Genomic DNA, 23,306 nt, shown 5'->3' with positions numbered 1-23,306 from the left:
AGCTCCTTCGCTCGGGCTGGGGAGTGTTTCTTCTGCTGGCATGAGCACAGCACATGTGGGAAGAGAGGCCTGGGGGGGCTCCCTGCCCCTATTTTGCCATAAGGCTCCGGCCCATCCCTCGGCTAGTGGCAGACGCACTGAGCACCCTGCCGTCACCCTCTGAGGGGTGGGCTGGGCAGGGAGGCCGGGCTCAGCGGCAGGAAGAAGGCAGGGTGGCTGCGCCGGGAGCGGAGCCAACTCCCAGCCTGCGCAGAACAGCGGCACCACCTTAGAGACCCGTTTTCCAGCTAATCGGGTTTATTTGAGCTGGGCAGAAGTTACTTTGGAGCTGCAGGTGAACCTGAGGAGCAGTGCCCTGGGGCTAGGCTCAGGGCCGTGAGAAAGCCCTTTTTGCCAAGATTAAAAAAAATTAAAAAAATATATACATAAATGTTGTATTATGTATAAAAGGGGGGGTATGAAAGACAAAAAGCCCAGGCAGGTGAAACGCAGCCCCGAGGGAGCGCTGGCGGCTGCTCCACGCCCCTGCCACACTCCCAGCCCCAAGCAGTACCTCCCCGGCCTGACCCGCAGCGAGCGAGCTGTTCCAGCCACTCACTCACATTACAGCAGGCCAAAACCACCCTGCCCCGCGCAGGGCCCCAAGGACAGGCAGGAGGGCAGCAGCTGTCCTGTCCCCGGGGCGCTGCGAGGGCAGCCACCCAGACCGCACAGACAAGGCAGCCCAGGAGTTTTTATTGCGGGGAAAGCAGTAGAAGGTACCGGACAGAACCGGGAGCCTCTCCCGGTTCCTCCGCCCGCTCCAGTCCAAGCACCGGAGACACACGGGCACAGAGCTATTGCGCTCTCTTGCACGGGCGGCGAAAGGGCTGCTCTTGCTGCTTGGGCGCAATTTCTAGCGCCGGCTTGGCTCCACTGCCAGCTGCAGTGGCCATGTCGGGGACGTCCTCGGCAGAGATGGGCTGGATGATATGGCCCGCTCGGGTAATGACGCGGGGGGCGGTCAGCTTCTGGAAGGCACGCTGCGTGTTCCACGTGGGGCCCACGGGTGTCCGGATGCTCTGCTCAAACTGCTGGTGCCTCTCGAAGGGGAAGGGCAGTTCGCTGACCTGCGGGGAAAGAGCGTAGGGGGGTAACTCCCCCTGCAACCCGGCCCAGCATCCCAGGGGCTGCTTTCATCCCACACTGCCAACGATTCCCACTCGCGCTGTGCTTCCAGCCCCCTGCTGACCACCTCACTCTATCCCCTCTTCTAACAGATCCCAGGAGGGCTCGCACAGCAGCAGCTGCCATCAAGGGAGCAGCCCTGTAAACTCTTCCTCCCTCCATCGCCCTGCCAGCCTCGGGGTTGTCAAAGCTGGAAACTAAGCAGAAGGGCAGGGATTCAGGACGTTTTGGGAATGGGTCATGGGAAGGTTCTGGGCCAGCCCGCATGCTGGAGTGCTCGCTGCTGCCGCTCACAGAGGCCGGGCATCACTCACCTGATGTGCTGCCACGTGGATGTTGCGCTTCTCACTCATGATGACATGGGGCAAATGCTGGTCCTTCCTGGGAGGCACCGGGGGTGGCTTGAGCAGGAACCTGCCAGGCAAGTGAGAAGTCAGGCCCTGGTGCCGGGCTGAGGCACATTGCTGCAGCTCTTCCACACTTACCGTTTTATTTTCTTAGCGCTGGGCTTCAATCCCGTCCCTCCCCACTCGCCCCAGCCCGGCAGCACCAGGTTCACCGGCTGCGGCTTCGCAGCTTGCTCTGCCTTGCGCTTCTCCCGGCGGAAGTCAGCGACCACGTCATCCCCAGCGAAGGCCTCTGTGATGACCCCTCTTTGGTCGATGCCACCCTCCTGTGGAGAGAAGGGTCAGTCCCCTGCAGTCAACCGTGCCCTGGGACCAAGGGGCAGGCCCGTCCTGCTCACCTCCTCCTCCATGACCACAGGTAGGCTGGGGCACTGAACCTCCTGGGACTTCCCAGACAGCACAGCCTGCAGGCTAATCATCTTCTTCTTGGCTGGTGGTTTCTTGGCACGCCCGTTCTCAGCTCTGCCTTCCTCCTGCTGCTGCACTCTCTTCTCTGCTCTTGTGGCCGCCGGCTTCTCCTGCTCTTCCACATGCTCCTCTGAGGCCAGAGCCTCAACGTCCTCCATTGTCCGCACCCGGCCCAGCTGCTCCGACAGCAAGATCTCCTCCTGGACCTGTGGAGGCTGCTCGATCCCTAGGCTCGCCTGCTCCTCGGCACAGACGGGGTGGACAGGGCTGTCCCCCGGCAGTTCAGAAACTGCCTCCCTCTCATCAGCACCTATGCGTTGAGGCAACAGGTGAGAAACGGTCACCCACAAGCAGGGAGTGAGAGAGCAGGACAGCCATGTGAAACCAGGCAGAAAACAGCCCCCAGACCCCCTTTTCTTTGCCCAACCCTGCAGCACACCAGACCCGCACTGCTTGTGGCTGTGAGCTCCTCACCTTGTCCCTCAGGGCTCCATGCCTGCTGTTGCCGCACATGCCGTTTCTGCGCAAAGTCTTGTAGCAGAGCTTCCTCCTCCGACATCTCCTCCTCCTCTACCTCCTCCTTGCTCTCTGCAGCACCAGGCACCGCAACATCTCCAAGGCCCTCCGGCACCTCAGGCTCCTCAGCTGGGTCGCCGGGCCTGCCCAGCATCCAGGGATTAGCTTCACTGGCACCCGCAGGGACAGTGGGGATGGTCACCGAGGCGATGTCCTCCTCAGGCACATCAGCTGCCTCCTCAGGCAGCTCCACCCGCACCTTCTGCGTCAACTCCTTGTTCTTGGCCAGCTGCTCCTGCAAGGCCTTGCGGGCCTGGGAGGGGATCGAGACGTTTCTAACGCAGGCCAGAAAAAACATGCCCACCCTCCTTGCCCCACCTCAGCTGTCTCCCCCTTCCCCAACCAGAACTGGAGACCTTATTGCGGCCTTTCAATAGATAAAAGGGGGCTTATAGGAAAGACGGAGGGAGACTTTATACCAAGACTTGTGGTGACAGGACAAGGGGCAACTGCTTTAAACTAAAAGAGGGTAGGTTTAGATTAGATATAAAGAAGAAATGTTTTTCGATGAGAGTGGTGAGACGCTGGAGCTGGTTGCCCATAGAAGTTGTGGATGCCCCGTCCCTGGAAGTGTTCAAGGTCAGGCTGGATGGGGCTTTGAGCAACCTGGTCTAGTGGAAGGTGTCCCTGCCCATGGCGGGGCGGGGCGGGGGGGGGGGGGCAGGATGTGTTGGACTAGACGGTCTTTGAAAGTCCCTCCCCACCCAAACCCTTCTGTGATTCTGTGTTCTCACCTCCAGGTCATACTTAGCCATAATGGCTCTGGAACGGGCCCATTTTCCCTTGTTCTGGTGCTTAAGACTCATCCGCTCCTGGGGGCAAGAGGAAGAGAAGAGCATCAGAAAGAGCACCCTCACGAGCGGGGCCTTCCCAAGTGGCGGGGGAGAAGCGCAAAAGCAGCACCTGCATCCTGAGCTGCTCCAGCTCCTCCAGCCTCGCCAAGGCGGCCTCAGGGTCCGACTTATGCAGCAGCTCAAATTCCTTTAACTCCTTGCGTCTCTTGCTTTTTTTCAGCACGCGATGGTACCTGCAGAACAAGGGCAGAGGGCCAGCGAGTGAGACCTCATGGTGCCAGGGAGGCCTTTGGGAATGCAGCACTGTTCTGGGCAGGAGGCTGCCCGATACATTGCAGATGCCGAGAAGGAAGGGGGCTGTCCTGCCTTCCTCCATGTTTTGGCCATACCCACACACTGGGCAGGGTCGGCTCCAGCGCCAAGGCCGGCACCTGGCCCTCTCCCGCCGCACCCAGCCCAGCAAGGGCAGAGCCTTACTTCTTGCTCTTGATCTTCTTCTCTCGCCGAGCCTTGGCTTCGTAGTAGGACTGCATGACCCGAGCCTTCTGCAGCTCTGCCCGCCGCTGCCGGGCCTGCCAGGGAGTGCAGAGTGAGGGCAAGCGCCAAGGGAGAGGCCTCCAGAGCCAGGGGATGGCAGCAGGGGGGGAAAGCACTCACGTCCTCCAAGCTCATTGCCTGCAGTGAGGCGGTCTCCTCCGGCGTCAGGAGCGGGTCTGTGATGGGCTGCTGCGTCTTGTGGAGCAGTCCAAAGATCTCCTGCTCCAGGGGAGTTCGGGCCTGTTGGGGCAGAACAAAGACAGCAAGACGATGATGAGAAAAGAACAACTGCAAGAGCCAACGCTCCCCTAGACATCCCTATCCTTCCTGGTGCCCCATAGCAGGTCCACGGGAGGGCCCAAAGAAGCGTGCCCCCCTCCTCCTGGGGGCTGGGGTCACAGCCCTGCTCACAGGTCCCACACAACAGCCCGAGGCTCGGTACGGGCCTGCCTAGGTGCCCTCCCAGCCGTCGCGCCAGGTTAGGGCAGGCAGAATTCCTCTGAAGGTAGAGAAATAGGCTCGCAGTCGGCAGGCGGTGCCGACCAGGCAGCACCGGACAAGAAGCAGGCAGCAGGAGTTCCAGGCCATGCGACACCACATCCCACCAAAATGGAAAGCGGCCTTTGGGCAGATCGAGGTGAGTACCGGGTACGTGGGGAGCTCGGCAGGGGCTGCCTCTCACCTGAGCATCTGGACAACTGGGAGAGCTATCAGGGGTGACAGTAACTCTCCTGCCAGCAGCACAAACCCCATGGGAACTTGCATTCAAACCCAAAAGCATCCTTCTTTCATAACGAAGATTTACAGATGCACAGGCTTTGGCAAACCAAACACCCCCACCTCAGCACAAGTAGCCGAGGGCTACTAGCAAGCAGCTGGCTCAGTGCAGGGACTGAAAAACTGCAGACTCGGGCTGCATGTCTCAGGCTGGAAGACTAAAAAGAAGAGAGGGGACAGAGCAAGCTCCAAACCCTCTGCTCATGCCTCACCCGGCTTCTCCCAGAGAGCATCTATACATCTGCTATGCTTGAGGAACGAAGAAGACTTCCCTTCTAATCTTCCCAAGCTCAGTGCACACCTGCCCAGAGCCTCAGCTACAGGCTGGGCCTTCCTCACGCCTACATCACTCCTCCCAGCGCAGCCAGGAAATGTCAAGCTGCCCCAGCCAACCCCTGGGAGCTGTGTGCAACCCGACAGCACCCACCTTCCATGCTGAAGCCACTTGCTCCAGGGGGACAACTGTAGCAATCTCTTGCTTCAGAGGGAAGACCAGCTGCTCCGCCCGTCGGTTCTGCAAGACCACCTGCTGCCATTTGCCCACATCTTTAGAGGTCCTGACATAGGCAGCTTCCCTTACAACCTGCAGGCAGAGGCAAGAAGGGAAAAAGATGAGCAGAGAAAGACTGGTGTGAAGAGTGAGAAAAGCTTGTCAGCATCAGAGAGGAGTAGAGGGGCACTCAGGGGCTCAGCTCTTCTGCCCTGTAAGGCCAGAACTTCCCTCTGCTGTCTGTCCAGGCCCACTCACCCGCTCTGCCTCCTCTTTGCTAAGCGGCAGCTCCACTGCCTTTTTCTGCTTCACTCCGGCCAGCTCTTTCTTCACGCTGCTCAGGGCGGATTTGGGACGGATGGGCTGCAGGAGCTCGGACAGAACCAGCTTCTCCCCAGCACCTAGACGAGGGTCCCGCACCACCAAGTCAAGGGGCTGCAGCTGCATTCAGCCCAAAGACCTGGGGCAGACACAGCAAATCCCAAGCAGTCAGCTGCAGGCGGGCAGCGCCGTCCCAGTCAGACAGTAGGAGTTCTGCCCAGCCTCCCAGGGATCTCACCTTTGCAGCTGACATTGAACTCGGACACCTGCACGCTTGCCTCTGTACGCTCTGCCAGCTTCCGCCTACCAGAAGAGAAAAGAAAATAAACCAAAAGGCTCCTCACGTCCCCCCCCACGTGCTTCTCCTCCTACCTGCTGCTACGGCAGAGGCAGAAGCAATGGTGCCAGCGGGCCGGGGAACCGAGGGTCCTCCCTCCCACCCCCTTTTTCAAAGCGCTCCCGTGCAGCCTCAAGGGGGAAACGGGGCGGGGGAGATGCAGCGCGGCTGCTGCTGGAGCCTCAGGGCCGAGCCCCGGCAGCCCCTCGGACACCCCCCACCCCCCTCACTCACCGCCTCCGTCCGGAGAGGGAGCTGACCGCCTCCAGGAGCTGCCGGTGCCGCCGCTCGTCATCCTCCTGCCCCTAGCACACGGCAGACGCGGTTAGCCCCGACCGGCGCTACCGGCAGCGGCGCCTGCCCCTCACCGCCAGGCCTCGCCCCAGGCCTCGGCTCCCCGGCCGGGCCAGGCCACCCTCCGCTGCGGACGCCCCGGGACGCCTGGGACGGGGTAGCGCCCGGACCTCCGCGTACGGCGGCGGCGGCTGCCGGAGGAGCCCAGCCCAGCCCAGCCCCGCTCACCTCCTCCTCGCCCTCGCTGGCGCTCACGGCCGCCTCTACGCCCAGCCAGTCCTCCGCCATCGCGCCGCACGGCCGGGGTCAGCCGGAAAGCGCCGCGCCACCCTCCTCGCGATCTTGCCGGAAAGCGCGCAGCAGCTTCCGCCCGGGCTGTCGCCACCCGCCGCGCTTCCGCCCGTCCTGCCTGACGTCACGGTTGCCGTGGCAGCGGGGCCCCGGCGGGCGGGGGCGGAGGGGGGGGCCGCGCCCCGGCCTGGCCCCGGAGCGGGGAGACCCCCGGGGTCCCGCCCGGGACTCCCGTGGTTTCCCCGGGAAGAGGAGACGGGCGGAGGCGAGGACCCCGGGACCGGCTACCCCGCACCGGCGGCTTCGCTGCCGCGCTGGGCCCCGGACTTTTTGGAGCCTTTCCTGGTGGTTTTTTTTTTTTTGGTTTGGTTTGGTTTTTTCCGGGGTCCGGTAGGTCGCAGAGCTGCTCCCGCAGCAGAGGCCCCAGGCATCCTTCCTCCTCCTCCTCCTCCTCCTCCACCCCTGCCTGCGGGCCGCCCTCCCGAACCGGGCCCCAAAGCGGGGGGGGAGGGGGGTAACGAGCTGTCCCCCCGCTACTTCAGTCACCATAGCAACAGCCGCCAGGAAAGTTTTTTTTTTTTATTGCTTTTGGGTTTTTTTTTCTCCCTCGGGTTTGAAGCGCCGGGCCCTGCCTCCGCCGGCAGCCACGCACCCCGCCGGGCGGGCGGGATCGCCCGCACCGAAACGCAGGCTCTGAGCGTGCAAAACACCGGGACCGGGTGTGCGGACCCAAAATGAGGGCGAGAGGGGGGAACGCCCCCCCCCCCCGGCGGGACCAGCCCGGGGTGGGGCTTCACCCCCGAGCCCCGCCGGCTGTCCCGGCCCCCCCGGAGCCGCCGCCGCCCCCTTCCCCGGTCCCGGCCGGTCCCGCCGCACCGGGGCTGCGGCCCCCGCCGCCCCCCCGCCCCCGGCCACGTGCCGAACCCCGGGGCGGCCCCGCCCCCCGCCCCGCCTCCCCTTGTCCGCACCGGGGCGGGGGGTGGGGGAGCGGCCGCGGAGTGACGTTGCATGCGGCCAACGGGAAGGCGGGAAGCGGCGGGGCGGGGCGGCGAGCTGTGAGGGGCCAATAGCTGGCGCGTCCCCGCCCCCGCGGCGGTGCGGGGCGTGGTGACCCCTCCCGCGGCGCTGAGGGAACGAGCGGCCCGCCCGGCCCGGCCCGGCCCGCCCGGCGCTGCCCGCACCGGCACAGGGTGAGCGGCGGCGGCGGCGGCGTCGTCGCGGGCCCCTTCCCTTTCCCTTCTCCTCCCTTCCCTCCACTCCCCTCCCGGCCCGGGTCCGGGTCCGGGTCCCGGCGCGGTCCGCGGGGCGGGGGCTGCCCCGTCCCGTCCCGTCCCCTCCCCTCCCGGTGGGGTCTGTGCGGGACTGCCCTGCCGCCCTCCCCCCCTCCCGCTGGGCTCTCCCCTCAGGGCCGAGGGTTTCCCTGGCCGCGCCCTGCCCACCCCCCCCTCCTTTCCCCGGTGGGTTTCCATGGCGACACCCCTCCCGGGGCGCGGGCGTTTCCATGGTGACGGCCGCCGCCCCCCCCCCCCCCCCTTCCCGCCGTGGCCCCGCCGGTCCGAGCCGCCGCCGCCCCGGTGCTGAGGCGTTCTCCTTCTCCCCCCCAGCCCAGCCGAGCCCCGCGGGGCCCCCGATGATGCCGGGGGCGCGGGCGGCGGAGGAGCAGCGCCTGGACGTGTGGCGGCCGCCGCCGCCCCAGTGAGGGCCCCGCCATGTCGGTGATGGTAGCAAGGAAGAAGGTGGTTCGGAAATGGGAGAAGCTGCCGGGCAGGAACACCTTCTGCTGCGACGGCCGCATCATGATGGCCCGGCAGAAGGGCATCTTCTACCTGACGCTCTTCCTCATCCTCGGCACCTGCGCCCTCTTCTTCGCCTTTGAGTGAGTTCCCCGCGGCAGCCCGGTGACCCACGGTCGGGGCTTGGCGGGGGCTCGTCTGCCCGGTGTCCCCGGGAGAGGGAGGGGAGCCTGGCGCGGTGCGGCTCTCTGGCGGGACCTGCCGCTTCGCCCTTAGCAGATTGACCCCGGAGGTTTTGGGGGAGGACGGGCCCCGCCGGAGCTTTCCCCCGGCTCTGCCTGCGGTGTGACGCTGGCTCTTTGTCCCACACGGTTGTGCTTCCCTGCGTTTGGGACTTGCGGGTCCCTTGTCCTGAGCGCAGCTAGAGGGGACGGGGCTTTGGGGTGCGCGCTCCCTGCTCGGGGACGGCCGGGGTGCAAGGGCACTGCTGCTGCAGCGGCCGAGGCCAGCGCGGGCCAAGCGGCTGGGCCGAGCCTGCATCCCTGCAGCCCCCGGCTCAGCCCAATTAGGGAGGTGTCCTAGCCGGAGAATCAACAAAATAAGGAGCGAGCTTGGTGGCACCGGGGTTTAGCGCTGATCCAACTTGCCCTGCAGCTGCCTGCTAGCTAGTTGTTGCAGAGTGCTGCGCTACAGCAGACCCTCCGGCGAGCTGAAGCCCTGGTGTTTGGAGAGGATCTGGCCACCCTTCTAGGTCAGCTCAGCAGCCTAAAGAGCTGCGGCCTAAGTCTCGGATGCTGCCAAAAGAGCAGGACCTGCCCCCTCCCCGCAGGTCTCCCGGGTGAGCTGGGTTGGGGAACTGATCTGGCCTTAGACTAGTCCTACAAAAAAAGCAAACAAAAAGGAAAAAAAGCCCGTGTTTGCCTAAGCACCGATGTTGCAGGGAGGGGGCAGGACTGCCCCTTTTGCCTCCTTTAAGGACGAGCTTGGATCAGCTAAACAACCATGAAACTTTCCTTCCTCTGTTTCCATCGGCATGTTTATGTTGTTCTTAGGGAGGCGAAGGTCCTAAACGGTGTTGGGTAACACAAAAGCTCTTTAAGCCAGGAAAGCAAGCGGAAGAAACTGCTCACTGGTTAAGCCGTGGCTATTCCTCCAGTTACATAAAGCTCTTGGCCCAGATGCTGGCCTCCTAGACATCTTCCCCAGACCAGGGGACTTGTCTCAACTTCCCCTGGCCTGGCATTGCTTTCCCTAGCTCCTCTCACTAGCGGATATTACTGGCAGCCTCGGAAAGAGCTTTCTGGAACAGTCTGCTGAGGCTTGCCACATCCCAATGTTAACGATGAAGTGGCTAATGTCGGGTCTCAGTCAGGTATGAGACTGGTTTTTCTGCTTAGTCGTTGTGTAGCTTTGGAGGCAGGCGCTGTACAACTGTAATGTGAGGTGTTGGGGTTCCTGAGTGTGGAAAGCCCAAATTATCCCTGACTCAGTCTGAATTCAAAGGTATGAAATGACACCGCTGTTTGTTTTGTTGTTTGGGTTTTTTTCCCATCTGAAAAAATTGGGCTAAGACTTCCTGCCTTGCAGGAAGAACTAATAAGTGTTACTGCTCCAGAAACACTTATTATTGCTCCAGAAGCACTTATTGTGAGGGATAATTGCTCTCGCTCCCTGCGGAGCCTGTCCTTAGCAGAAGAGCGAAGCCACATCCCATTCTGCCATGTTTGCCCCTGCCAGCTGCCCGCCGTGGTTGCGCAGGGCAGAGCAAACCAAGGCTGCCTTTCCAGTCCTCGGTCGTGTCGGCAGAGCCGGCGGTGCAGTGGTTAGTTTGGCTGTGGGTGCAGCGGGTACGTGACTGGAAATTCTTTGAGAAACCCCTTCCCGTGCTCTGGGAGGCAGTGGCCTGAGGAGGGATTGCTCGCACCCAGACGTGCAGGACATGCCTTCTGCTCAGAGCTGGAGGGTGTCCTTTGTGGTGGCCACTGGCCCAGGGGAAGTTTTGCTGGGAACAGGATCGTGTCTGAATTTTAGTAAAATCGGCTGAGTGGTTTCAACTGGGGAGATGAGGAAAAGTTTGGGGAAATCCACAATATCCGTTTGGTTCTCTCAGTGCACAACACCTTAATGTTTTCTGTTTGAAAGAGATGGGTTTGTTTTGAAATTGTTTGGGGATTTTTGAATTCGGGATAGGGATGAAATGTTGCCTTCCCAACCAGAAACACTCCACAATGTCTGTTTCACTGACCAAGCTGAGAAGATGAGCAGCTTGGCTGCTCGAGAGCCCTGCTTACCCTGTGTGCCTTCTGCCTGTGTTAGGGTGCTTTTGCCTAAGGGTCTCAGCCTTGATCTTTTTGCTGTGTTACCTATTCATTTCAGCTTTTGGCAGATTCTTTGGCATTTGCGCGGAAATTCGTGGTTTCCCCCTTAAAGTTTGTGCCACAGAGGAACAATTTGGGTTGTTAGGATCTGGTTTTGGAGAGAAGCAGACTGTGGTGGGTGGAGGAGTCCTTTTAATTCTTGTACACTCACTGCAGGGGTGCCTGTGTTGTGAATGCTTATTTCATTCAGCTGAATCACTTGCGCAGTCACACCTTGTCTAAACAAGGCTCCGGGACGCCTGAAGCCAAAAATGTCTTGCTACGCGATCCAAGCCAGTGCGGGTTTGATCCTCGCCCTCCAGGCTGCTCTGGCTCGGCTCTGATTACAAACGCTGTCGCTGGAGAGCCGGTGGTGACTGGCATCACACGTCATGAGATAAGCCACCGCGTTCCTTGCTGAAAGAGTCCTCCCCAGCCGTGAAATGACAGCCTCTCTGTTTGGGCTGCTGCTGGTGGTATTTTTTTTTTTTTTTTTTCCCTCCAAGTAGTGCTGATGCCATCGGCTCATCTGCTGTGTCTCCAGTTGAATGGTCTGAAGCTGCCTCAGCCCCGCATGCAGGAATTTTTATGTTTTTATCCCCTAGACCGCAAAGCTGTGGTCTGGAATCGGGTAAGGCTTTTCACTGGGGAGCGAGTGTGACCCAGAGGGCTGACTGAGCTATCAGTGCTGTACCTGGAGGTCTGGCTCCTCCCTCCCAGATAAAGCAGAGGGCCTTGGAGCTGTACTGGTTCCTGGGGAAGTGCTCTGCCACGATCAGAGTCCTCTGCCCAAGGGCACCTCTCTCGCAACCAGCTTGGCAGAAAGCAGCTCCTATGGCTCAAGGGCTGAGGCTGGTCCCTGCAGGGTCTGAGACCTATATTTAATTGGGTCTACTCTGTGACCGTAATGTGTCACATAAAATTCTGTTTAATATCCTCTTGGCGTTATTTCAGACACTTAATGGGTATGTCAGCTTTCGTGATGGGGCGCTTAGTTGTCTAACTATGCTTGTGGTATTCGAGCACGAGGACAAGCCCGGGTAAAGCACTTGTGAAATCCATTTGGGAATTAAGATGATGGGATGTAGCGTCCTCTCTCTGGCTGCTGGGAGTTTCCCCTTTGCAGTTTGCCAGGGTGTCTGTAATGGCCCTCCTGAAGCGAGAGTTCTCCATTCAGCTCTCCAAAGCAGCTGCGAGAGAACTGGATTTCTTTTGTCTTCAGCTTTTCAGCACAAATGCTTGACGCTTGTAAACGTTACAGGCAAGATAGCGCCAGCAATGCCAGGCTCCTGCGTGCGGAAAGGGGCTGCTGTTTGCTTTTCCAATAACCAAGCATGTTTATCGCTTTATTTTTTTTTCCTACTTTCTTAGCTATGTAGAGATTAAAATTTCTTTATTTTCTGATGAGTTGAAAAAACCTATGCTGACCCCTCATGTGACCTAATTTTTTTTTTCTTTTTTCCCCCCAAAGCCCAAAGATCCAAGATTTTGCACTGATAAAGAGGTGCTTCTGAGATGGCTTTTACATCTGGTTAGGTCTATGTCAAGCATTGTCAAAAGTTACATACGAGTTGATTGGTGCTTCTTAGTGGTTATAGTTTCTCTCGATAGAGGTAAGCTTGTTGGTATCCAGAGTTCCGCTCACGAAGGCGTTTGTGCGTGATGTGGCTGCTCGCGAGTTTTTGAATTGTATGCCCTTTTTCTTGTACACGGGCTCCTTCTCACAAGACAACTTCGCTCTCCCTGCAGCGTGCACGTCCTCTGTAGCACCACCATTCCCCACGCGGATCTCGGGGTGCTCTCTTGCCTGTGCGGAGACTTGAGCGTAGCTGGGAAAAGAGCAATAACATTGGCATAACGTTTCTGTCTCCTGCCTGAAGTCGGCTGCCGCATCAGTTGGGTTGGAAGCGCGTGGCATGTGCTCACAGTGGAACTGCACTTGAAGTGGGTCTCTAGCGAGCATTTACTGTGTCACTGTTGACAGACGGGGAGAGTTTCTGTAGACAGCTCCAGTTCTGCCCGAGTGCTGCTTGGGAAAGGGCCCCAAATTGTAGCATTGCAGTGCAGCGGTTACCCAGGTTTTCAGAGCAACGGTTTCCACGCTTACCGCAAGTACATCAGCCACTGGAAGTCATCCCAGGTCTGGGAGGTGCAGATGACTGCAAGTGCTCTGGTGAGGGTCAAACATTTGGTAAAGATACTGCTTTGCTTTGCTAGCCTTCAGGATGAGTATGCAGTGTGGTTATGCGTTAGTTTAGGAAAGTTAAATGGGTGATTTGCAAGTGAGATGTAAATGAATTGTACAAAAGAGCTTCCGCTGAACCCTGGAGGGACCTGGCTGTGAGATGTGCTGCCTGATGGCTGTGGCTGAAGACCACTTCCATGGGGGCTGGCGTGTTTGTTTTCCCCTTCCTCCAGAGCTTTGCTTAACGGGCTGGTTACAACAAACCTTCTCAAGTGGTCGCAAAATAACCGGTCAAGCAGTCCTTGCACCATGAACTCATGGCACCTCCCAGCTGCTGCTTCCTGCTGCTTCCCAGCCGGCCCCCCCATTCTAATGATGTCTTTGTTTAAGCCTTTCTCACCCCCCAGTCGTTATGTCTGTGTGTCCCCCCGCCCCCCATGATGATGACTTGTGATAGTGCTGTTATTGTCTGCTATTAGATGACAAAATGCTCAAGAACACAGATATTGCACTGGGAGCGGAGGAGGAGCAATATCCTTACATGCCAACAGTGTGTCTCTGTTGACTCTCAGCTCTCCCAAACAAAAGATCTTTAAAATGTCTGGTAGTTAGCAGTGTAAATGAATTGCCGAGCGTGCTGTAGACAAGGCGTAGACTGAAGATTCCCCAGCACTAGTGAGTACTAAGTCAAAACCTCACATGGTGGCCTTACCTGTTGCTCAGCCATTCTGGCTTTCTCTGCCGTGGCAGATGCACTGGGCATGTTCCCTGAAAGACACCTTCCTCAAAGCAAGGCTCTGTCAGCGCAGGGAAGGATGGGAGGCACGTGGTGGGCTCAGTGTTGGGTCTCAGGATGCAGTTTCAGTGCGGTGGGGGTTTGTCTTGCTTGTGCATCTCTGATCTCGCCTCCAGGCTGTGTTTGTGCCGAGGGGATGCAGCAGCACTTGCCAGCCCTGCTACCTGGGGAAGCAGGAAGGGCCCTGCTCAGCCCCCGCTGTGCCAGGGCACGTCTGAGTGACGGGATTGAGTGTCCAGCACAGTGCCTGGATGTTTGCTTCGTGCCGGAGGGACGATGGCAACAGCACAATGGCTTCGCTGAGCAGACATCTCATGCGCTTCAGTGAATGGCGGCTGAAGGGGCTAGCGTTAATCCTTCCTTGTGTGAGTTTCTTGGTATCTTTTCCTCATCAGACAGGAGAGCAGGCATCTGGTGTTTTCTGGGGCTTTGTCCTTGTCCTCCCCCCTGCCCACCTCCAGGCAGACAGGCAGTCTCTGGAATTGCTTCTCTCCCGTCCTGAATTGGGGACCTAACCTGCCCAGTGCCTGTGCCACGCTGGGAGCTGGCTGGATACCAGCTGGATGGTGCTGTTTCCCTTGCTGCAGCTGGGAGGACGGTGGCTCACTCATCTCTTTCATCTCCTAAAATTGCAGAGGCTTCTTCCCATTCCCACGCCACGCTCTGCGGTGTGGTAACATCAATCTTGAGGCCACTCTTGCTGTGCCTCAGGGATAGCAGGACTTGCTGCATCCCCAAAGGGCAGGTTTCCTTATAAAGATGCATAGGAAATGGTCAGCAGGGAGTGAGTCACATCCCACGCTCATGCTTATATGCAGATTGAGCAGGGATCATGCCGGTCGCTGCAGGGACTGATCCCGTTTATTCTTGAATACTGCTGTGTAAAGCTTTCAGGTCTGTGCTTGGGAGAGTACACCCGGCACGGATCATGTGCTTGCAGGTAATAAATCTCTTTGCTGACAGTACCCTGAAGAAACTTATAAGGCATTAGTGTATATCTGAGGCTGGAAGCTCTGGCGCAGTTTTGGCTCAGCTTTAACACAGTTTGTGAATCTATATTTTAAGCCCGTAATATGTTCATGTTGTTACAACAGTTATAAAAGCTGTTGTGTCAGCTGGACAAGGGTCAAGCTGCAGCCCTTCGGGGCAGACCGTGTCCAGCTTTTCGAAGAATAAACCCATATTCCTTCCCAAAATGGGATCCAAGGTTTCTGTTTACTTGCTGACTGACTTACAGCTCTCTTTCTGGACTTTGCCCTTGCAAAGGGAAAGCAAAGTTATCTTAGGCTGGCTGCCTAAAGACGGTAAGCTCAGCCTTCTGGCTGCTGAGCCTGGCTTCAAATGTAGGCAGGACTCTGCACGTGGATGACTCTAAGGGTTGTGTTGTTTTGAGTAACCGCAGAGTTTGCAGTGTGTAAAATTAACAGCACTGGTTTAGGGGACAGGCCCTGTGCATTGCTGTGGACACTTTGTGTTGCAGTTGTGGCCAAAGCATACTGTAGCTTCAGTATGCAGCCCTTTCTGTATCTTGTCACATGCAGGGGACAGTCACTGGAGTTGAGCAATGGCAAATTAAAGCCCAGTGAGCCTTCCTGCAGTGGATGGTGGGCTTGCAGAATTCGGTGCTGCAAAGGAGCCAGCTGGAGCTAGAAACTTTATTGCATTCGGAGAAGCTATGGGTGGGAAGGCTATCTAGAATTAAATAGTTAATGCTATGGATGTTATAGAAATTGCCTTGCTCAGGATGACAGACCCACAGGGGAGGGTAATCCCATGCCTTTCACCACAGCAGCCTTACGCTTTCTTGGAGAGCAGCTGTGGAGAACGGGAGTCTGGGTTGGATCCTGCCCTGTGGAGTCAGGGCATACTGGAAAGGCTGGGTATGCAGCTTCATTGGGAGGAACCTGGGGAAGCAAGGCGTGCAAGGAGGGGTGAAATTTTGCACAAGTGTTGGGATTTGGGTGGGGTTTCCCTTAAAAAGTAGGAAACCTCTGTAGGAGCTTCACCCTGACATAAATGGGGTTTTCTGAAGGAATTGGCCTAAAAATGTTTTCTTTCAGCCCAGTACGTCTCTAAACCATGACTTCTGTACAGGCCTTCTGCACATCCTGTGCTGCAGTGCCCATGGAGACATGTTTGCAGGTGTCCAGAAGTGACACGGGCCACAGTGAGATTAAGATCCTTGCTCCCTTTGCACTGCCTCAATCAGCAGGATTAGTAACACAAATTCCTCATTGGACTTTTCTGTATTTGTAAAGGAAACAAACCTTATGCTGTGTTTCCTCTTTCGAGCTGGGGTTGTCTTGGGGCAAGAGCCTTTCTACTTTATTTGGAGCATTGCCTCAGAAAAGTCAAAGGAAGCCAGATGTCTTGTTGCATGGGGATGTTGCACTTCCATGTGAATCCATTCCTGAGAAGCACAGGACGCAGTTAATCCCTGGAAAGTAATTTCTGTGGTACTGGAAGCTGCTGCCTCTTTAGGGGACAGCCAGAGATTCCCACCATTCCAATGTGCTTCCATGCCTCCCAGCTCTCTCCAGTGGTGGACTCTTGGACCAGGCCATGGGTGCTTCTCCTGGAGGTATGGTCCATCCCTTGGCAGCTGGCGGCAGCGGGTGTCCTCTGGGCAAGATCCCTCTAGCTGGCTGGTTGCGTTTCTGGCGTCACCCGTGACTCTGAGCAAAATGGGAGCTGGAAACAAAACAAAATGCTGGGAAGTATTCTGTGCCTGGCTGGTTAAAAACATGGTGGTACTTTGATGGTGGCTGGTCATTAGAGCTGCCCCAGGGGTATTTCCCGGTGGTGGTGGGATCAGAAGGAAGTGCTGAAGAGCTTCTCTTCTCTGGATGTAACCAGCGTTCAGAAAAGTCTGGACTCTGATGCCTTGCCAGGCTTTCAGGCCCTGGCTTGGGCAGACCTTGCAGTGGTCTGATTCATCGCCTCCTGATGTTTCTCTGCAGGTGTCGGTACCTGGCAGTGCAGCTGTCCCCAGCCATCCCCGTGTTTGCAGCAGTTCTCTTCCTATTTGCCATGGCTACGCTCCTGCGGACGAGCTTCAGTGATCCTGGGGTGATCCCAAGAGCCCTGCCTGACGAGGCAGCCTTCATCGAGATGGAGATTGGTGAGTGCAGAGCCAGTCGAGCTGGTAGTAGCTGGAAAAGCCTCTATTTCTGGCGTATCTATAGGCTACACTCTCTGCAGAGCCTTTCTTCCCGGCTGGCCCTCCAAAAGTGAGGATTGCCCCAAATGGGGCATCTTACCACCTGCTGGCTAATTCTGCTTGGCTGAGTCTCAAAAAGATGGTGTGATGTACCCACTTCCCTTTCTGGGAACCTTTTCACATGCTGTTTTCTGTCTTGTAGCTGTATACATACAAACTCAGTTTGCTTTCAGGAAGGGGTTCTGGAAGCTTGGTGTGGGCCTCTTGATCCTTCAGGTAGAGAGGAAGTTTGGTGGATGTGGGTGACACACCACAGCACGCCCCAGCCCCTCTCAATATGCCCATGAAAGCTCTGGCATCCCTTTTCCTGCCTCCAAGCTGCCAGGCTGGCTCTGGACCGTGTGAGCAGAGCTGCAGCTGCTGGCTCTAGCCCCAGCAGGCTCTGATCCCACTGGTAGGAAAAGCAGGGAGGCGAGTTGTTGTTCTAGGCCTGTTGTGTTGTAGCAGCAGGCCTGATCTCTGCTTGGTTCCCTCTCTCAGAGGCCACCAACGGGACCGTGCCACAGGGTCAGCGCCCGCCCCCGCGGATTAAAAACTTCCAGATCAACAACCAGATAGTGAAGCTGAAGTATTGCTACACATGTAAGATCTTCCGTCCGCCCCGTGCCTCTCACTGCAGCATCTGCGACAACTGTGTGGGTGAGTAGAAGAGGTTGCGCCTCTTCCTGCACCTGGGTGTTAGGTGAGAGTCTTTGGAAGAAAACGGGTGAAGACCTGCACCCGGTCTTGCTCTGTATTGGGTCTCACACTGTGCCTGCTGAGCAAGTCCGGAATGGTGGTGTGTGACCAGACAGGGACAGTCTGCCTCATCTTAAGCTCAAGGAGCTTGAGATTTGCTCAGAACCTGAAGCCAGATGGTTCATCTTTGCCAGTACTTCTTTGGCAATAACTAGTCTAACTTAAGTCTAACTTGTCCATGGAAATGTGCAGTCCATTTTTGAGTTTCACTGAACTGCTGGCCTTGCTGGGCTAGAGGGTTCCACTGGAGAGCTGTGTCTTGCATGAAAGCAGCTCCTTGCATCAGCACAGAGATTCTGCTGTTATGTTGAGTGCCCCTGTTTTTTGTTCTCCTTGCTGCATAGCAGAGGCTCTCTTAGCCCCTTTGCATATCATGATTGGCTCGTGTTCAGCATCCCTTCTCAAGGAAGAAATCTCGTTCTTTTGGATCCCTTTCCTCCTCTGCAGGTTCCCAGCTCTTTGAGTGTTTATGCAGTTCCCTGAACCCTCTGCTAATTATTCTGGTAGGAGTAAAGTGGCACATGGGTTAGATAAGAACTTCTGAACCCCCAGACCTTCATCTAACCTGTGTGCTGCTTTAGTAAAAGCTATTCTACCTCAGGGCTCTGGGAGAGAAGACATACCTGGGGCCAAGCTCTTAAACTCTATCTTAATGTGCAAAATGACTCATTAGTAAAATGATTTTGCACTTTCTTACCTGGCCTCCCCTTCTGGAAAGGGGGTCATGATGTGGGGCCCTGAGTTAGCAGAGGGTTGGACTTGATGGCCCAGGGAGTCCTTTTCAGCCTTGGAAATTTTTGAGTTCGGGGCACAGGAATAAGCATCTGGAGGCAGGCAGGACCGTGCTAGAGCAGCACTGATCTCCATCTTTGCTTTCACAGAGCGCTTCGACCATCACTGTCCCTGGGTGGGCAACTGCGTGGGGAAGAGGAACTACCGCTATTTCTACCTCTTCATCCTCTCGCTCTCACTCCTCACCATCTACATCTTCACCTTCAACATAGTCTACGTAGCACTGAGTGAGTCTGGCTGTGGAGAGGTGGCTGGCTGGGCTGGCTAAGGGAGCAGGGGGGATACAGATGGTGTTGCGAATGCAAAAACAATGGAGTGGGAAAGGGAACTGGACTTGGTGTGATGTTCCCGGGAAAAGAAATATCTCTCTTTGTATTGCCAGAATCTCTGAAGATTGGGTTTCTGAACACGTTGAAGGAAACCCCAGGGACATATCCTTCTACAGTGCGGAGGGGTTGGCTTCTCCAAAACTGGGGGTTAGTGTGAGCTGCGTTATGGAGGGGCTGGAGTCTTGATGCCCAGGCTTCTCTAAGGAGTCTTTTAGGGCATTTTCCCCCACGATTACAAGGCGGGGAGCAATTTCGTGGCTTTTGGGAGGAGGGTAAAACAGAAAACCATGTCTAGGAGAAGAAGAGAAGTTAGGGTAGTGTGCTTGGGGTAGTGACAGAGCTGGGTTGGGACTGTTCCCAAGCTGTTCCCAGTCCTTAACTGTCCTCACTGTACTGGAGGTGCTCATCTGTTTCTTCACCCTGTGGTCGGTGGTAGGGTTAACTGGGTTCCACACCTTCCTGGTGGCACTGAATCAGACAACCAACGAAGACGTAAGTAGAGTCTTTCTGTTCCTCTGAGCCATCTCTGTTTCTCGTCGCTTCCTTAGTGTGTCATGGCTGCGTCCACCTTGCTGACGTGCCCTGCAGGCTGAGGCAGGGCTCCATGGGCTGGGGGCAGGTGTTGGTGGAGCAGACCTGAGCTTGTGCCCTGACCGTTGCAGATTAAGGGTTCCTGGACTGGGAAGAACCGCGTGCAGAATCCCTACAGCCATGGCAACATAGTGAAGAACTGCTGTGAGGTGCTTTGTGGGCCTCTGCCCCCCAGGTAAGCTCTCGAGGGGCAGCCCTGCCATTTTTGCCCCCAAGGGCTCAGTGAGGGACTGTGAGGAGCTCTCCTTGCTTGGGCACCAGACCTGGCCGCTCTTCTGCCAGTGCTGTGTGTGTTCAGGGTGTTTGGAGGTCACTTGAGACACGGCTGGATGTTCTGGGCAGGAAGGTCTTGTGTTGCTTTCCTCGCATATCTTCAGCGATTCAAGCTTGTGGTGTGCTCCCTATCACTGTGGGCTTGGGAAGCTGGCGGAGGAGTGGCTCCCCTTCCCTGGGGCAGTGTTTGGAGCGGAGGCTTTTTCCAGGGCACTTGTTTCAGTGGGGTCCCACCCTCTGAACTGGGCTGCTCTCCAAGGGGCTTGGTTTTCACAGGAGGAACATAAACACTGTAAACTAGGTCTGGGCTGTGCACAACCTGTTTTGGAGAGGAACCCCTTCCCCAATGTTTGTCTTCCACCAGCACTTTTCCTGCCAGGAAAAGAACTCTGCTTCGGGGGAGGCGTGCGTCTCTGACAGTGTGATTCTGTTCTTGCAGCGTCTTGGACAGACGGGGCATCTTGCAGCAAGAGGAGAGTACAGCTCAGGAGGAGTCGTGCCCACGGGGGCCCAGCACTCAAGAGCCCACTGCTGCTCAGGGCCCCGGTGGGCAGGCAGAGGAGAGCAGCCCTCAGCAGAAGGATGGCAGCCTTCCTCACCTGAGTGCCGTGAGTGATTCCCTCTGCAGGGCGGGAGGGTGAGTGGGCTGCGCCTGCTTGTTGCTGCTGGTGTTTTGGGCCAGCAGAGAGAGAGCTGATAGTGTGACTTAGCAGGAACAAAGTAACATGTGGGGACCTTGTCGAGAGGCTGCCGATGAAAAGCCCGTTGTGCTCTGGCCCTGGAAACCAGCATCTCTTGATTTCCTCAAAGGAAATCACAGCTGGCTGATGTTTTGGAGATGTCAGTCCTGCCATGAGAGTGCCCAGGAGCTGGCAGCTATGGAGGCTAGGAGGGGTTGAGGAGGGGTGGGAGATTGCAGGCGTCTTGTTTTGGCACTGAGTGCAAGCTGAAGGGCTGTCCCTGGGAAGGGCCCTGGTGGGTGTGGGATCTCCGTCCTTGGAGAAAGCCATTGCCCCACTGGATGTGGCCCTGAGCAGCCTGCTCTGTCTTTGAAATTAGCCCCACTTCAAGGGTATGGTTGGACAGGAGACCTCCAGAGTGCCCTTCCCACTTAAATTATTCTTTGAACATGGTGGGAAATGGCTGGGCCTACCTCTGCTTGGGCATGAGCTGCTGTTTCTCTGGTGGAAACAGTCCAGACCACTTCTGCTGGAGCAGTCCAGTGCTCCAGATCTTCATGAAGCTGCTGGTTTGCCTGTTTGGTGGCCCCTGGTTTCTCCTTTTCCCAAGCACAGCTGAGACCTCTGCCTGGTGGAGCTGGAGGCAGGAGCAGGGCAGCAGGGCCAAGTGTCTGTGTGCTCAAACAGATGCTCTGTATTGGGGTGTATTCATGCAAGTCACTGCTGTCTTCTCTCTCCAGGTCCCTGTGCCATCCCTGAGCAATGCTGAGATGCCAGAAGAGAAGCAGCTAACGTCTGGGGAGCTCCCAGTCCCATCCCAGGACGCTGGGCAAGCAGAGCACTAGCATCTGCTTGAAAGGGAGAACTTTCTTGTTTTGTCTAATCAAAGCTGGAAGTGATAGAGGAGAGGAGGAGATGGGCTGGATGGCAGGCAAACGATTCCTCATGGCCATTTTGCTTTAGTCATTGTTCGCCTCGATGCGCAGGCAGTGCGGGCTGGTGCTGGCCTTGCATGGTGTGAAAGGATAACGAGCGTGAGTGGCCCACCTTGGTCACCGAGGGGCACTCACCACCACTGAGGATGGCCTGCCTGCAGGCCAAGGCAGGACCTCTTGCTCTGCAGGTTGTCCTGGATGCTAAATACCTGCTCGGTGGCCGGGGCTGTCCCTCCGTCTGGCCCCGACTCTTTGACGAGACGACTTGCGGTCAAGCAGCTCAGAAGCGACGTTAGGGTCGGCCTGTTCCCTACTGCTGAGGAATCCTGATGGAAAGGGGAAAGCAATTTATGGCAGTAGCGTCCTCTCTCCCCTCCTCCCTCCTTCCTCTAATCTGTGGCATTGTTTTATTGGTTAATGTGGCAGGGGTTGTCGGGAGACATTTTGGTGCCAAGAGGGCCAAAACAACCGGGAAGGCGTTCTGCTGGCAACGATTTTTAAAGTAGCTTCCTTCCCGTGCTCCTTCTTTTCATGTGACTTAGCCGGCGTGAGAGCGGTCGAGGCGGGGGCCTCCTTCCCCGGGGCTCACGCCTAACTGGGGGCTTGAGGGAAGGAGTGGGGCAGCCCGTCTTCCTGCCGCTTGTCCCCGCCCCGTGCTGGCCGCAGAGCGGTTGTGCAAGGGGTGTATCGAGCTGCAAGGAAGGGTCTGCCTGTGCGGCTGGGTCTCTGGCTAGTGCCGGGGCTGCGTTTGCTCCTGGGTGCCAGTGCCAAGCACAGGCGTGCTCTCCCCTTGCCCTCCAGGCTGTGGCACGCTGCTTGGCCGCTGCTCTGCAGAACCTCAGCCCCGATTCTGTGTCGTGTTGTTGTGTCCCTCTGTCCCCCCGCCTTGCCCTGCATTTCTCAGCCATCCTCGACTGGCTTTCAGAGCCTTGAATCTCCCCTGGGCTTTGCTGGCTGTCCTGGGGCTGGCTGTGCAGTGTCAGCCATCTGCATCTCCTTGGCAGAGGAGGGAGGAGAGGCCAGGGCCAGGCGGTGGTGGGAGACCTCTGTGCCATGGCCGGGCTCCTCTTCCACTGCGACGCTCCCTGTCCCGCGCTTGGCAGCCGGGCTGGGAAGAGCCTCATGTCTGCAGGGTCCCTGCAAAGGCCGTCAATGGAGGGAAGGCCATTTTACGCCCTGGCAGCTCTTCATCCTGTACCACGAGTGCTGGGTACTTCTGTGCCTCCCTGCAGACATGTGGTGAGTGGGTGGCAGGTGGAGGATGTCCTGCCGGGGCAGTCCTGCTTGTTTCTCTGTGATGCTCCTGCCTGGCAGCATGAAGTTGCTGCTGCTTCTTCCCTGGCCTCATTTGCCATCCCGCTTTTGACAGCGGAGCGAAGCGGGGAGCCTCGTCCCTCTGGAGCCTGATGCGTGCCTCCCGACTCGCTCCTCTTCCCTGGCCCCTCGCAGTGTTGACCTGGGCCGTGGTGGAATTAAGGTGGCGACTGGCGCTGCCCCCTCTCCCGTAGTGCCGGGGTCTCCTCTCCCGGGTGAGAGGGCAGAGCTGCCGCCCTGGGCTCCGGCAGCGGGTTCACAGTTGCCCCGCAGCTGCCTTCAGCTGCTCCCTGCTGGCGCTTACCAGGGAAGGAGCCCTGGCCTCCCACTGCCAGCGGGGCCAGAGCTGCCCGGCCCGCAGCTGCTGGCACCCTGCAGCCAGACCTGGCCTGTGTCCCCCCCCAGCCAGGGCAGGGGGGGTCCTGGGACTAGCCCTGGGTTGCTGCTGTGCCTGGCCCCACACACACCCCGCTGGCAGTGGGAGCCAACCCTCCTCTCCCACCCGCCCCAACACGCTACTGACCAAATCTCAAACTCGTTGTGAAAAAGTGTATTTTTTGGTTTTACTAATCTATTTTCTAATGCGGTGTGTTGAGTGCTGCCTGCTGGGGCCGTCACGGATGCTGCCTGCACCTGTGGTTCCTGTCTGCTCTGTTCAGGTTCTCCGTGAAGGAAGTGGGGGTAGGGCGAGGGTTAGGGTTTCTTTATTTTTTCTTTTTTCTTTTTTTTTTTTTTTTTTTTTTTAATTTTAAAACAATGAAGGAAACTTAATTGGTTTGAAAAATGGCTGAGCTGTAGCTTCTGCATCTGTCTGTGCCTCCCCAAGCCAGCTGCCTCTTTCCCCTTCCCTGTGACTTTTCCAGCCTCTACATCTCACACTTCCAGGGTGTCTTATCTGCGTTGTCTTATTTGCGTCCTGCTGTCCCCCCACAGCGGGTGAAAGGTGGGGGGGTCTCGGTGCACA

At 57.5% G+C, this 23,306-nt stretch overlaps 2 protein-coding genes across 3 annotated transcripts; one reads left to right on the top strand and one right to left on the bottom strand.

Moving 5' to 3' along the window:
- Positions 1–719: 719 nt before the first annotated feature.
- Positions 720–6,471, bottom strand: UTP14A (UTP14A small subunit processome component). The gene is made up of 14 exons (XM_069810767.1): positions 6,337–6,471; positions 6,049–6,119; positions 5,716–5,780; positions 5,415–5,557; positions 5,094–5,249; positions 4,010–4,129; positions 3,830–3,924; positions 3,462–3,585; positions 3,293–3,370; positions 2,457–2,811; positions 1,913–2,292; positions 1,653–1,840; positions 1,482–1,581; positions 720–1,109 (listed from the first exon to the last, which is right to left on the bottom strand). The coding sequence occupies exons 1-14, from the start codon at positions 6,394–6,396 to the stop codon at positions 837–839; spliced, it is 2,208 nt and encodes a 735-aa protein (XP_069666868.1). The 5' UTR covers positions 6,397–6,471; the 3' UTR covers positions 720–836.
- Positions 6,472–7,462: 991 nt separating this feature from the next.
- ZDHHC9 (zinc finger DHHC-type palmitoyltransferase 9) lies at positions 7,463–23,236 on the top strand. 2 transcript variants are annotated; one of them, XM_069810769.1, is made up of 10 exons: positions 7,463–7,589; positions 8,004–8,275; positions 16,431–16,591; positions 17,171–17,329; positions 18,310–18,447; positions 18,603–18,656; positions 18,944–19,041; positions 19,212–19,315; positions 19,853–20,021; positions 20,834–23,236. In XM_069810769.1, exons 2-10 carry the CDS (start codon positions 8,109–8,111, stop codon positions 20,936–20,938), a joined length of 1,155 nt encoding a protein of 384 aa, XP_069666870.1. In that variant the 5' UTR covers positions 7,463–7,589; positions 8,004–8,108; the 3' UTR covers positions 20,939–23,236. The 2 variants fall into 2 exon arrangements, with proteins under 2 accessions (XP_069666870.1, XP_069666869.1); XM_069810768.1 differs by having other exon boundaries at positions 7,464–7,589; positions 18,603–18,651; positions 18,939–19,041.
- Positions 23,237–23,306: the final 70 nt, after the last annotated feature.

The sequence above is a fragment of the Haliaeetus albicilla genome, chromosome 23 (assembly GCF_947461875.1).
Source record: "Haliaeetus albicilla chromosome 23, bHalAlb1.1, whole genome shotgun sequence".
In the NCBI taxonomy this organism is placed as follows: Eukaryota; Metazoa; Chordata; class Aves; order Accipitriformes; family Accipitridae; genus Haliaeetus; species Haliaeetus albicilla.
The sequence above is the reverse complement of the archived record's forward strand: the minus strand, read 5'-3'. Positions and strand labels throughout refer to the sequence as shown.